This window comes from Callospermophilus lateralis, chromosome 8 (assembly GCF_048772815.1).
Source record: "Callospermophilus lateralis isolate mCalLat2 chromosome 8, mCalLat2.hap1, whole genome shotgun sequence".
Classification (NCBI taxonomy): Eukaryota; Metazoa; Chordata; class Mammalia; order Rodentia; family Sciuridae; genus Callospermophilus; species Callospermophilus lateralis.
Window position 1 is genome coordinate 1,586,899 of NC_135312.1, and position 12,344 is coordinate 1,599,242.

The 12,344-nt window shown below is 51.6% G+C and overlaps 1 protein-coding gene across 1 annotated transcript in view; it reads right to left on the reverse strand.

Annotated features, from left to right (window-relative positions):
• Positions 1-245: 245 nt before the first annotated feature.
• Positions 246-12,344, reverse strand: part of Poln (DNA polymerase nu) — a 172,972-nt gene continuing 160,873 nt past the window's right edge. The window contains exons 21-25 of the mRNA XM_076863954.1: positions 7,679-7,789; positions 7,014-7,092; positions 2,678-2,745; positions 1,865-1,926; positions 246-493 (exon numbers count right to left, since the gene is read on the reverse strand). Coding sequence (XP_076720069.1) covers positions 416-493; positions 1,865-1,926; positions 2,678-2,745; positions 7,014-7,092; positions 7,679-7,789 — 398 coding nt within the window. The 3' untranslated portion in view covers positions 246-415. The remainder of the gene's footprint in view (positions 494-1,864; positions 1,927-2,677; positions 2,746-7,013; positions 7,093-7,678; positions 7,790-12,344) is intronic.

A 12,344-nucleotide genomic window follows, 5' to 3' on the forward strand; every position in this document is an offset into this window, starting at 1 on the left:
CTGGAGCAGGCACGACAGGGCCTGAGTGGACAACCAACAGGGTTGGGCTGTATCCAGGCCACCCCAGTTTGGGGCCTCAGCCCTGCCTCTGGCTGTGGACATGGCCTTTCCTAGCTATGGGAAGAACTCACTCAGACCAGGAAGATACGCTTCACACAAAGTGTTTACTCCTGGGGACATCCCAGCCATCCCAGCCCCAAAGGGTTAATGGGCCTGTATTCATCCAGGAGCTCAAAGTACTCGCTAATGACCTCGGGAAAGGCCACACAATGGGCTGGTGGAGACCAGTTCCCTCCTCCTCCTGTTGCCTGGGGCTACAGACAAAATGAAGGGGAAAAATGCACAGGCCGAGGAGGTGCCCAGTGACCTGGGCAGCCAGACTGTTGCTGGGAGACTCGGTGTGACTCAGGCTGAGCTAAGAGTCCAGGGCCTCCTGCAGTGGAACCAGGTGTCCCCAGGAACGGCCGGCGCTCAGGCTCACCTTTAGGGGCACCTGTGGGTGGCAATCAGAAGTGAGCTCTGGGCCTGAGCTAGCTAGACGCCTCCCAGGTCCATAAGCAGAATGGAGGGGTTCACATATCCCGGGACACAACCGGACACAGCCATGGCAGCACCCAGCTGTGCACACACGTACATACCTGTGCACACACACACTCGTCTTCCCAGTAACAGGTCCATACCACACACAGCCCCCTGCCCATGGTGACGCCTTGGCCTTGACAGAGATGTCCCCTAAGTCCTTGGTGCAGCCTGCAGCCTGTAGGGAGGGCCTCCAGGCAAGGTGCCCTAGGGTGGGCGAGGTGTGTCCTGGGGCAATCTGTGCCCATCACCCCCAGAAATCACCCAGTTGGGTAGGAGCCAGGGGGGCAGCAGACTCTTCACGGGTGGCCGATTCTGTGTGTACTCTATTGCCCAAGACCCTACCATAGCTAACAGCTGTAGCCCCAGTGTTCCCCCACAGCTTGGTGCTCTAGAAGGGCTCCTTCTGGAAGCCAGGGTGGGGATTTCCCAGCTTCCATTGTCTGGCAGCCCCACTTCTCTGCCTGTCACACACAGGCTTCTGTGGATCTACTAGAGGGCATAAGTTCCCTTCCTGGCTGGGCAAAGTACCTGGGCTGCTTCTGGGTGCCCCTCTCCTCTGAAGAGTGGGGAGAGGGGAGGCCTTGTTGAGTCCCTGAGCTCTGAAGGTGCAGTGGCACATCTTATGGGAGGGGGAGGTTTCCCAGGAGGGCCCCCCAGGGGGCTGCCTGCCAGCAGAGCAGAGGCTGCTCTGGGAGGAGATCTGGTAAGCCCCTCTGCAGCCGGTTCCACTGGGCTGGATCCTCACTAGTGACAGGAATGTGTCTCTGACCTTACTTGGGAACTCTGTGCAGACTTGGGACCCTGCCCCCGTGTCCTCATTACTCCTCCTTCAATTGTCCCCATCACTCTTGGGGAGCCTGCACTACAGTCTTTTCCTGGTGAGGACCCAGAATTGCCTCCAAGTGGTGCCCAAGCAGGAGCAGGCTGATACTAGGTTTGGGCATATTCTAGGGACATGCCTGGAGTAGGTGGGGGCCCCAGCACTTAAACCCCCAGTAAGTGTGAGCCTCAGGCAAGAGGTTTGGACACAGGGGTGATGGAGAGTCCCAGGCTTGGGGGAGCAGCTGACCCTCATCCTGGCTTCTCACCAGGCAACAGCCAACCACCCAGCAGGGAAGAGGGCTTCTTGGCAGCAGTCCTGGGATGCAGGGCAAGGGGCCGGTCCTCTGTCCTTGCCTTCCTGTGCCATGGTGGCAGTCTGGCACTCCCCCTTCCACTCTGGGCTGATTCTTGACAGTGAGGGACACGGTGGGGAGGCTGGGCAGGGGTGTGCCCTTCTCACCTGCAGTTGCAGCTCTGGGTCCTGAATCTGTTGCAAGGACTCCATGGTTCCCCTGACAAGAGCTAGAACAGGAACGCAGAGCCATTTGAGCCTGCCCAGGCGAGCCCTGGCCAAGCTCCTCTCCTCAGGGGCTCCGGAGTCACAGACAGGAAGCTCAGGCTGAGTCCTGCCCAGCACCCCCTCTCCAACTCCCTAATTGTTTCCTGCATCCACAGGGTCACCCCAACTGGCTGGTCTAGGGGCCTTGATCCCCACATGGCTGCTGTGTCTGGTTCATGGCCCAGGATACAGCATGAAGCCCCTCAGTCCTGCCCTCCAGCCCAAAACACTGCTCTGCACTGACCTCCACCCTCCCCAATCAGGCTGGCCAGGTGCCATGCTCCCAACTCCAGCTTTGGCCATGGTTCTGGGGCTGAGAAGAGGCACCAGCTGGTCACTCTGCCCAGCCAGAGCAGCCTGGGCACAGACCATGATCTCTGCTGCTTTTGGGTGAAGACTTAAGTGACCACCATACCTGTAAGGGCAGCTTTGTGGTGCTGGCATTGTGATTAGCCTCAGGGCCTGGGCCACCAGCCGTCCAGACCGTCCCTGCCAGGCAGGTGGAGGCCCAGCCTTGGTGTCTGTGGAATGCTCTGGAAGCTCCACTACAGCACTGGATGCCCACCTGGGCTTTTACAGGGTGCCACACCAAGCTGGGCCCCTTCCTGCTAGGGAAAGGGTCTATGGAAGGTCAGACAGAGGACAGGTTTCAAGAGAATGGCAGGTCTCTCTTTAACTGTGTGACAGAAAGACCTCTTGCTCTCCCAGGTTTACCTGCGAACTCGGGGACCTGTGTGTCTTCCACTTCAAACAGCAGCTCATCGTGAATTTGGGCAACCAACCTGGAAGGGGGCAACAGTTACCTGGGTAGCCTAGACACTGCCTTGTGGGGACATGGGCTCATTCTCCAGGATTCAGGGAAGGTTGTCTGGCACTATGTGCCCCAAAGAGGTTGCCCTGTGGCGAAGTGGAGAGGACCCACCCTGGGCACTGTTGCCTGGGGTCACTTTACAGTCACCAGAACAGCTTCCGGGAGCTGGGAGAAGGTGCTGGAAGAGAGGGAGAAGGCTCCATAGAAGTGACTGCTGAGCTGTCCAGCCCCTGGCTGAGGACTGGCCCAGATGGAGAAAGCCCTCTCTGGGCTGGGGGTGGAGGCCCTGTCGTGGGTTAAAAGGACAGGTATGGGGCCTGCTGTGAGCAGTGAAGACCCTCAGCAATGGAATGGTGCAATCTTTTAAAATTTTGTTTCTGAAGGCAAACAAATAAATATTCAACAAAATACCTCAAAATTCAACGTGCAAAATTTAAAAATCTTTCCAAGTCCCCCCATTACAATGACAGGGGGCATCTGGGGTGGCCTGGCCAGGACTGCACATGCACTTGCCTGGTGACAGCGCCTATGTGGAGACTCCTGGACAGCCTGGGTGCCCCTCAGCTCCCAGCCTGTCTCATGGACCCCTGAGCCCTCCAGCTGCGCAGGATGGGGTGGCCATTCCCAGCAGCCTGAGCAGGGCTACACTCTCCACCACAGGCCACACTCCAGGGCAGCTTCAGCCCACACCTCCTCAGCCCTCCCAGGCGTCAGTATGGGCAGGAAGCCAGGACAGGCCTGGCAGGGGTTGGGGGTGATGAACTGCTGGGCAGTGGTCTCTGGCAGGTTTTATAGATTCAAGTGGAGAGAAGGGACAGGAGCATAAGTGCACAGGGCAAGGGGTGGAGTGGTCCTGTCCAAGCAGCTGGCTCCTACAGCTCCATGTTGGCACAAAAACTGCACCAACTTCTGTAACCCCACATGCTCTTTGGAGGGCAGCACTGGTTGGCTTATGCTCCTCCACAGACAGCTTCAGAATCCTCTGGGACATGATCCTCACAGCCCAGGGCTGTGGCACGCAGACTCAGTGCAATCCCTGTGGATGGACAGTGGTGTCTGGACCTGCCCACTCAAGGAAGGGGCATATGGTGGAGGTGACTCAGGACAATCAGTGAGGGCCTGAAGGCCCCCGGGAATGATGGGAAGCACATGGGGCCCCACTGTTCTGCCCTTTACAGCCTCAGCTTCCTCCTGGTGTGAACCCTGAACGACAGTGATCCCTTCCCATCCTGCCTCCCCTGCTGCCTGCGCTGCACCCCCATGTGGTACTGGAAAGTTGGGGCTGCACAGGGGAGCTGTGTGAAGCCCTGCTGGGCAGCAGTCATGGGCATGTGGTGGTGAACGCTGGCTGGGAGGAGGAGCAACTCTCTAAGATCTAGGCAGGGGGACTCTATCAGCACTCTGCAGCAGAGACTGTGGTGGCCGCCTCTTTCTGTTCTCCTCTCTCTGCTGTTGGGTGGGTGGAGATGGAGCTGTCTTCCCAAGCTCTCCCTTAGATGCAGTGTGCCAAGAACTTCTAGGAAGGCCCTGAAAGGGCTGCCTTAGCTCTTTTGGTCATCACTTTCTCCTCTGGCCTGGAAAGTGTTGTGGTAGTCAGAGCAGCTACCTCCATTGTGGCACCAAGAGGAAAGAAACCAGTAGCCAGAGGACCTTTGGTCCTTCTGTCCTGAGCTTCGGAAACAATCAACAACGACTGTGTCCTGGATTCTCATTATGGGAGAAAAAGTCAAGCTGGGGAGTCTGAGCTGCTGTAGCTGTGCCATGTTCCTGAGGCCGAGCACACGTGCTCATGGTTGTGCATCTGCAGACTCACACTGGGCTGGGCCATGCGAGTACTGGGTGCACACTCTGCAGGGCACCCTCAGCGAGGTGCACCTGCATTTTTTCATGCAGCCTCTGGTCAGAGCATGGACTCTGCCTTTCCAGGAGTCATACTGGCAGTACATGGTAGGGACCAAGAGTCTGCCAGGGTCTTTGGCTCCCTGGGGCTTACTTTTCAAACTGGCAGAAACCTCAAAAGAGGTGCTTGTGAATCTTTCCAGATTTGGCAGAAAGTTTCACACTTTTTGAAATCACATGGTGAGATCTGAGCTGCTGGTCTGGCAGGACCTAAGAATAGGTGTGGTTGTCAGTCACTCACACATCACCCTCACAGCATGGGATGAAGACACTGCCACATTTCTAACTGGAAACTGGGGCACAGGAGTCAGCAGAATGTGTGGCTCAGGGTGGATGAGGAGCAGAGGAACACAGGCTCAGACCTCCCGAGCACAGGGTCAGGGGAGAGCGCTGCCTTTGAGAGAAGGTGGGGCTGCTGCATCTGCATCTGGACAGCCTGTCTGAGGCCAACAGACCCAGGCTCCCTCAGGGAACATTCCAGAGGGCCCCACTTCATGTCCCTGTCCCAGGCTTGAGAGGCAGCTCCCTTCCAAGGGGCATGCCTAGCGGCACTGAGCCCCCTTGTGGGTTCCTCCTGAGAATACACCTGTGTGGTGCCCCTGCTCGAATCCACCTCCAAGGAGGCACGGGGGACCTGGTGCTGGCTTAGCTCTGGTGAACTGGGATGAGTCACGTCCTACCTAGTGTGCCTTCGTTCAGTTAAACCCCTAATGGCCTGTGCTCAGCTTGCAGGAGGTCCTATTACCAAAGATGCCAAGTCTTCACATGACAACTTCTACCAATTCTACATGCAGCAAAAACAAGACCACTTTTCTAATCTTCCACTATGGTGGAAAACCACTGCAGGCCACTCACACCTCTGAGACTGATAGACTTTGGGAGTGGGCAGGACTTCCACATCCCAGCAGAGGAGGAACTACAGGAAATCCAGAGGAAAACCTTGGCTAGTATGTGCTTGCTGGGGAGGCAGCAGATGGCAGCGAGAGGTGATGGAGATGTGAGATGGGGCAATATCTGCTCACTCTGCTTCCACCTGTTGACCACCCCAATCACTGTAGGAGTCAGAGCACCGTCCAGTCAGCATGGGAGTCAGCAGGGTCATGGGGAGACTCAGCTGGGATCTCAGGCACCCTTGTCTTCCTGACAGCCCTCCTTCATGACTCCTCCCCAGTGAAGAAGTGTCAGTGCAGGGCTGCAAAGGGGAGTAGCCAGCAGAGCCTGGGGGCTGGGGACAGGCTCCTGCCCTCAACTCTGTGGGGTGCCACCCCACAGTATCCTCTCCTATGTGAAGTTGCTGAAATCAGCAAAATAACACTGGCTCAAAAGTCAAAATGAGCAAAGAAAGTATCTGAAGTAATAAAGGAAACAGGTTTTTAAAGAAAGATGAAAGATTTCGGATAAAGAAGAAGTCATTCTTTAGCACATAAAATAACATTAGAAGCCAAGAGAAAACTGAGCTTGGGTGGAAACGGAAGGCCACTGCAAGCAGGTCTCTACATCCCAGAGGTGGGGTGCGTGGGGCTGCAGAGTGCAGGCTGCTGAGACCAGTTCACGTTTTATGATCTAGAGAAGCAGCTGCCCACCCTGCCACTGGCTCCCTTCCCAGCAGAGGAGGCATGACCCACCTGGGCAGCCACAGTCGCACTCTGGCCTGCAGAGGCCACCCCACATGACCAGAGTGGATAGCCTAGGTCTTTAGGGTGGGCACGTAAAGTGAATCCCTTCTGGGATCTGACACCACCACCCCTCTGAGGGGCTGATGTGGCTTAGCCATCTGAAGGGGTTCAGGGATTCTTGAGGGGAATCCATTTTCCACAAAGAGAGGGGATGTCTGGGTGGTCACCTGTAGCCACATTCAGGCTTCAGTTGCAGTGGGAGAGAGCTGGGGTGACAGTTCCTTATCCTCTTGCCACTTCAAAACTCAGGGCAGAGACAGACCTGAGAGAGTTATGGCTGGGTGGCTGTAATAGACCTGCCATTGAGGTGCACCTGAGTATGGGTTCTGGGCAAGCATAGCATCCCCATGGTCCTGCTGTGGGACTGTGACCGGCCGGGATGTGGGAGGGGGCAGCTGCAGATGGGGCCTTCAGGTGGTGCCTCCCTTCAGGGTAGGGACTGAGGATAGCACTTCTGCTTGATGCTGCTGGGCCCCAGCCACTAGAGGCCAGGCTAAGAGTCTTGAGGGTTCGGGTCAAGGGGTCCTTTGCTCTGTGGTGGCTGGGCAGCCAGAATGGAGGTCCCACAGGTGGAGTAGGCATGGGGGTCTTGCATAGAACAGCCACTTCCCGTCCAAACCCTGGGAAAGGCTGGCTAGCATGTGGCCTGACTGTCTTCACTGACCTGGCCGTCAGGGTGGGGGAAGTGGCCACTGCAGAGAAGATGCGGATCATGGCCATCTTACAGAGGTCTGCAGCAGAGCCTGTGGACACAAAGAGTTCTGTTTCAGGACCCTGAGGAACGCGGGCAGCCAGTGTGGAGCCCAGTGGCACAGCATTCCATCACCTCTGCAGGGTGCTGCTCTTCTGAGCTATCTGAATGCTCTGGCTAACGAGGAAAGTGTTTCTGCAACTGGAGGCAAATACCATGTCCTCACTCCTCAGCTCCTTCTCCCTGTTCAGCACGGGGGTGTGGCTTTTGGGAGGCCTTGTTCCAGAGTCTGACCCTTGCCAGGCACTCGGGGGTCTGGCAGAGGGGTCCCAGGGACTGGGGACAGCCTTTCTGCCTTGATGCTCCTTGACTGGGTTTCCCACTTGTAGGTATGGGGGACAGTGGAGCTGGAGGGAAGAATCCTGATTATAAAGATGACCCTGTGACAGTCATGCCACTGACAGTACTGCCAGACCACAAGGTAGGGCTATGGGGTTCCTCAGGAGGGTTTCCAGGAGCAGTGCACCATGGTAGTCTGGAGGGTGCTGCCTGGCTCTGCAGCTGCCACATGCCCAAGGGACAGAGGTGCTGAGACAGGGCACAGGAGAGGCGGGCAACAGCTGGCTGGGCTCCAGTACCTTGCACCATGAAGTTCACTGCCTGTCGTTCTGCTTGTGCCCGGAGCTGCTGGTCCCGTGCATGGATCCTGGGCAGAGACCTCCTTCTGCCCATGATGGATGCCACATAGCCTGGTTATAGAAAAAAGCAGGTGAGAGACAGTAGCAAACAGCCATGCAGCCCTGGTAGGCAAAAGCCCTGTCTTGTGCTAACTCTGGCTTCCCCAAGGCACTTGGCATGTGGTTTCATGATGGGAGCGTGAGGACTGCCAAGGGACAGCCCTGTGGCAGGTGGCATGCTTCTCTACTCTTACTGGTCTCCAGGGTACCTTGTCCGACACAAGACAGGGACTGTGGAAATCATTCAGATACATGTGGGCCTGGGCCCTGCAGTCCCTGGACTGTGTGGTCATAGCAGGGTAGAGAGAGGAGGCCAGGGTTTGAGTTGGAGTCCACACCCCACGTGACGTAGACCCACATCCTCTCGGGCCTGACGCTTATGATTTGGGAGCTCTCAAGAGAATGAGCATCAACAAGCTGTGCTGGGTGAGTAGGTACTTGACCAGTGAGGACTTCTGTTTTAACTGGGTGTGGGTGACAAACAAATCCTCCACTTGTGAGAGTTCATAGGTCTGAGGATGAAAGAATTCCCCACAAATACAATAATCATGACTTGGTTTTGGTGCTGGGGATCGAACCCAGGGCATGCTCGGTAAGCGCTGTACCACCGAGCCACATCCCCACCGCCCAGTACAATCATCATAGAGTGGCAAGGTACTGAGCACCCACACTATGCCAGGGATAACTGAAGTCTCTTTACAGCAACTGGCAGTCAGGACTGGGGAGTGCACTTTCAACCTGGCACAGCATTCCTTCACCTCTGCAGGATGCTGCTCTTCTGAGCTACCTGAATGCTCTGGCTAACGAGGAAGGAGTTTCTGCAACTGGAGGCAAATAACATGTCCTCGCTCCTCAGCTGCCTCTCCCTGTTCAGTGCTGGGGTGTGGCTTTCAGGAGGCCTTGTTCCAGAGCCTGACCCCTGCCAAGCACTCGGGGGTCTGGCAGAGGGGTCCCAGGGACTGGGTGCAGCCTTTCTGCCTTGATGCTCCTTGACGAGGTTTCCCACTTGCAGGTATGGGGGACAGCTTTGCATGCCTCATGGTTTCTGACCAAAAGCTGGATGTGGGGCTGATGCCCTTGTTCAAGAGTTTCCTGGCAGGCTTGAGTTGCTTGTAGATCCATTGGCTGTCTGAGGTCTGATTTTAAGCTTTGCTGGGTGGGTGAGTGGCCTCTCCATTAGGGCTCATTAAGATCTCCTGTAAAGCGTGGCCTTTTGAGGTCTCTATTGAATGTTCCATGTATCCAGTATCCATTCTGGAAGGTCAGAATTTGAGACATCCCCATCCCATCAGAGTCTCTGCTTGGGTCCCCTCCCACACTGTGGTCTTGCCTCTAGATGAGGCACTCACAGGACACACCTCATTTGTCTCTTCTCTAAGCAACCAAAGCAATATGCTGCCCACTATTGGATACCTGGAAACTGTTGGTTCAGGTACTTCACCTAGTTTTCTAGTTGTTTTGGTGACTCCTTGTGGTCCAAAGTGGACGTCTCCTGATTTCACATACTTCGTACCTTGTTTCTCCCCCAGCTGTGGTTTTTGGTACTGGCGATCATAGTTTCTGTTTGCATCTCAAGAGCCCTGGCCCTGCCCCTTCATGTTGGTACTCAGAGTGGAAGCAATGTTCTTGGAAGCCATCCCCATGTCAAAACAGCTGGCTTCCCTCCACTGCATAGGAAGGAGCAAGGAGTCATGGAAATAGCAGCACTGGGGTCCAAATGAAAGGAAGCTCCTTCTCCAATTGCCTTCTATCTAGGTTCCAAAAATAGCTGCAGTCCCTCCAAGGTCACCTGGCATGAGAAGAAGAAAGACAGAGGAACCTAGGGCTGAAGGGGGCAGAAGTCTTAGTCATGCATGCCCGGAGTAGGGCAGTGATACAACCCCAATCTACCAACATGTGGCTTTCCTGGCCCACTTCCATATAGAGACAACAGCCAGGACCTGGAAGACCATCACCAGAGGTGTCCCTGCTAGTCTGTTTCTCTTGATTCCTCTTTCACTTTTCCTATGACTTCATACCTCCATGTTCTCACCTCTTACTTCATAAACCCCACATCCCCACACCCTGCTCTCTCTGTTTGTCCACCATTAGAAATTGGAGATTTTATGCAAACCTACTATTTTATCATAGATATTAATTGAACACATTTCTGTTTATTGCTACAAAACTATACTTGTCTAAATAGGAGCTATTTGATTTAAGGCTTCACACTGTTTGCACTAGGTGCTGTAAATATTGATCTCCCACTTAAAGGCGAGGTATTGGTAACCTGCAGAGACACTATAAATTTATAAGGTAAAAGTTCTAATACCTCAGATCCACAATGACATATTGACAACATAAAAAACAAGGGAAGAAAGTGCCCCAAACAAACCAAGATGCTGCAATAATAGAATCCATTGACAGCACATAGATAAAATGTCAGAGAAGGTGTTCACAATGTACATAATTGAAGTGATCATCAAAGCATAGAATGGTATAAGAGAGCAAATACAGGCAACAATTGATCACTCTAACAAAAGGATAAGAGAGTAAATACAGGTAGCAAAAAATTACTTCAAGAAAAAGAGATTCTGAAAAAAACACATATAAAAATCCTTGAAATGAAGGAAACAATAAACCAAATAAAAAATTCAATAAAAAGAATCACCAACAGACGAGATCACTTGGAAGACAAAACCTCAGGGAATGAAGACAAAATATATAATCTTTTTAAAAATTATTTTTATGTATATTTTTGGTTGTTAATGGACCTTTGTTTTATTCATTTATTTACATGTGGTGCTGAGAATAGAACCTAGTGCGTTACAATGCTAGGCAAGTGCTCTACCAAGGAGCCACAAATCCATCAGCAAAACATATAATCTTTTTTTTTTTATTGGTTGTTCAAAACCTTACAAATCTCTTGACATATCATATCAAAACATATAATCTTAAAATAAAGTTGACCATACAATGAAGATGGTAAGAAACAGAACTTCCAAGAATTATGGGATAACATGAAAAGACAAAATCTAAGAATTATTGAGATAGAGGAAGGCACTGAGATATAAACCAAAGGAATGCACAATATCTTCAATAAAATAATATTAGAAAATTTTCCAAACATGAAGAATTAATCGGAAAATCAAATACAAGAGACTTACAGGACCCCAAATGTACAAAATTACAACAGATCCACACCAAGGCACGTTATAATGAAATGCCTAGCATACAGAATAAGGATAGAATTTTAAAAGCCACAAGAGAAAAGTTTCAGATTACATATGGGGGAAACCAATTCATATCTCAGCAGAGTTTTCAACCCAGACCCTCAAAGCTAGGAGACCCTGCAACAACATATCCCCAGCTCTGAAAGAAAATGGATGCCAACCAAGAATCTTCTATCCAGCAAAATTAAGCTACAAATTTGAAGATGAAATAAAAACCTTCCATGATAAACAAAAGTTAAAAGAATTTACAATGAGAAAGCCTGCACTACAGAACATCCTCAGCAAAATATTCCGTGAGAAGGAAATGAAAATGAAAACCAGCAAAGGGAGGAACCACACTAAAGGAAAAGCCAACCAAAAAAGTAACCAAGTCAAATTAAAAATAAAAAATAAAACAAAATGCAGGGTGTGGTGGTGCACACCTGTGATCCCAGAGGCTAGGGAGGCTGAGACAGGAGAATTGTGAGTTCAAAGCCAGCCTCAGCAACTGCGAGGTGCTAAGCAACTCAGTGAGGCCCTTTCTCTAAAAAAGTATGAATGGGGCAGGGGATGTGGCTCAGTGGCTGAGTGCCCCTGAGTTAAATCCCTGGCATGCACGGGCAAACACACACACACACACACACACAGAAAAAAAAAAAACCCACAACAACCAAAATGAAACCATAATTCAATAATAAATGTTAATGGCCTAAACTCATCAATCAAAAGACATAGACTGGAAGATTGGATTTTTAAAAAAAGACCTAACCATATGGTGCTTCAAGAGATGCATGTATAGGAAAAGACATCCACAGACTGAAGGTGAAAGGGTAGGAAAAACCTATCACTCACACACACCACGTAAACAAGCAGGGGTTTCCATCCTCATATCAGATGAAGTAGACTTCAAACCAAAATCAGTCAGAAGGGATAAAGAGGGGCATTTCATACTGCTTAAGGGAATGACACATCAACAAGACATGACAATCATGAATATCTAGGTCCCCCCAAATGGAGCTTCCATGTATATCAAACAAACCCTTCTCAATTTCAAGAATCAGATGGACCACAACACAATAGTACTGGGTACCTTTAACACACTTCTCTCATCACAGGATAGATCTTCCAAATAAAAACTAAAGAAACCATAGAACTCAATAATACAACCAATAATTTAGACTTAACAGATATATACAGAATATTTCATCCATCAACAATTTTCTCAAGCAGCTCATGGATCCTTAATAGACCATTTGTTATGCCACAAAACAAGTCTTAGCAAATACAAAAAAAAGAAAAAAGAGGTCTTACCCTGCATTATATCAGATCATAAGGAAATGAGAGTAGAAATCAATGATAAAATTAAAATAGAAGCT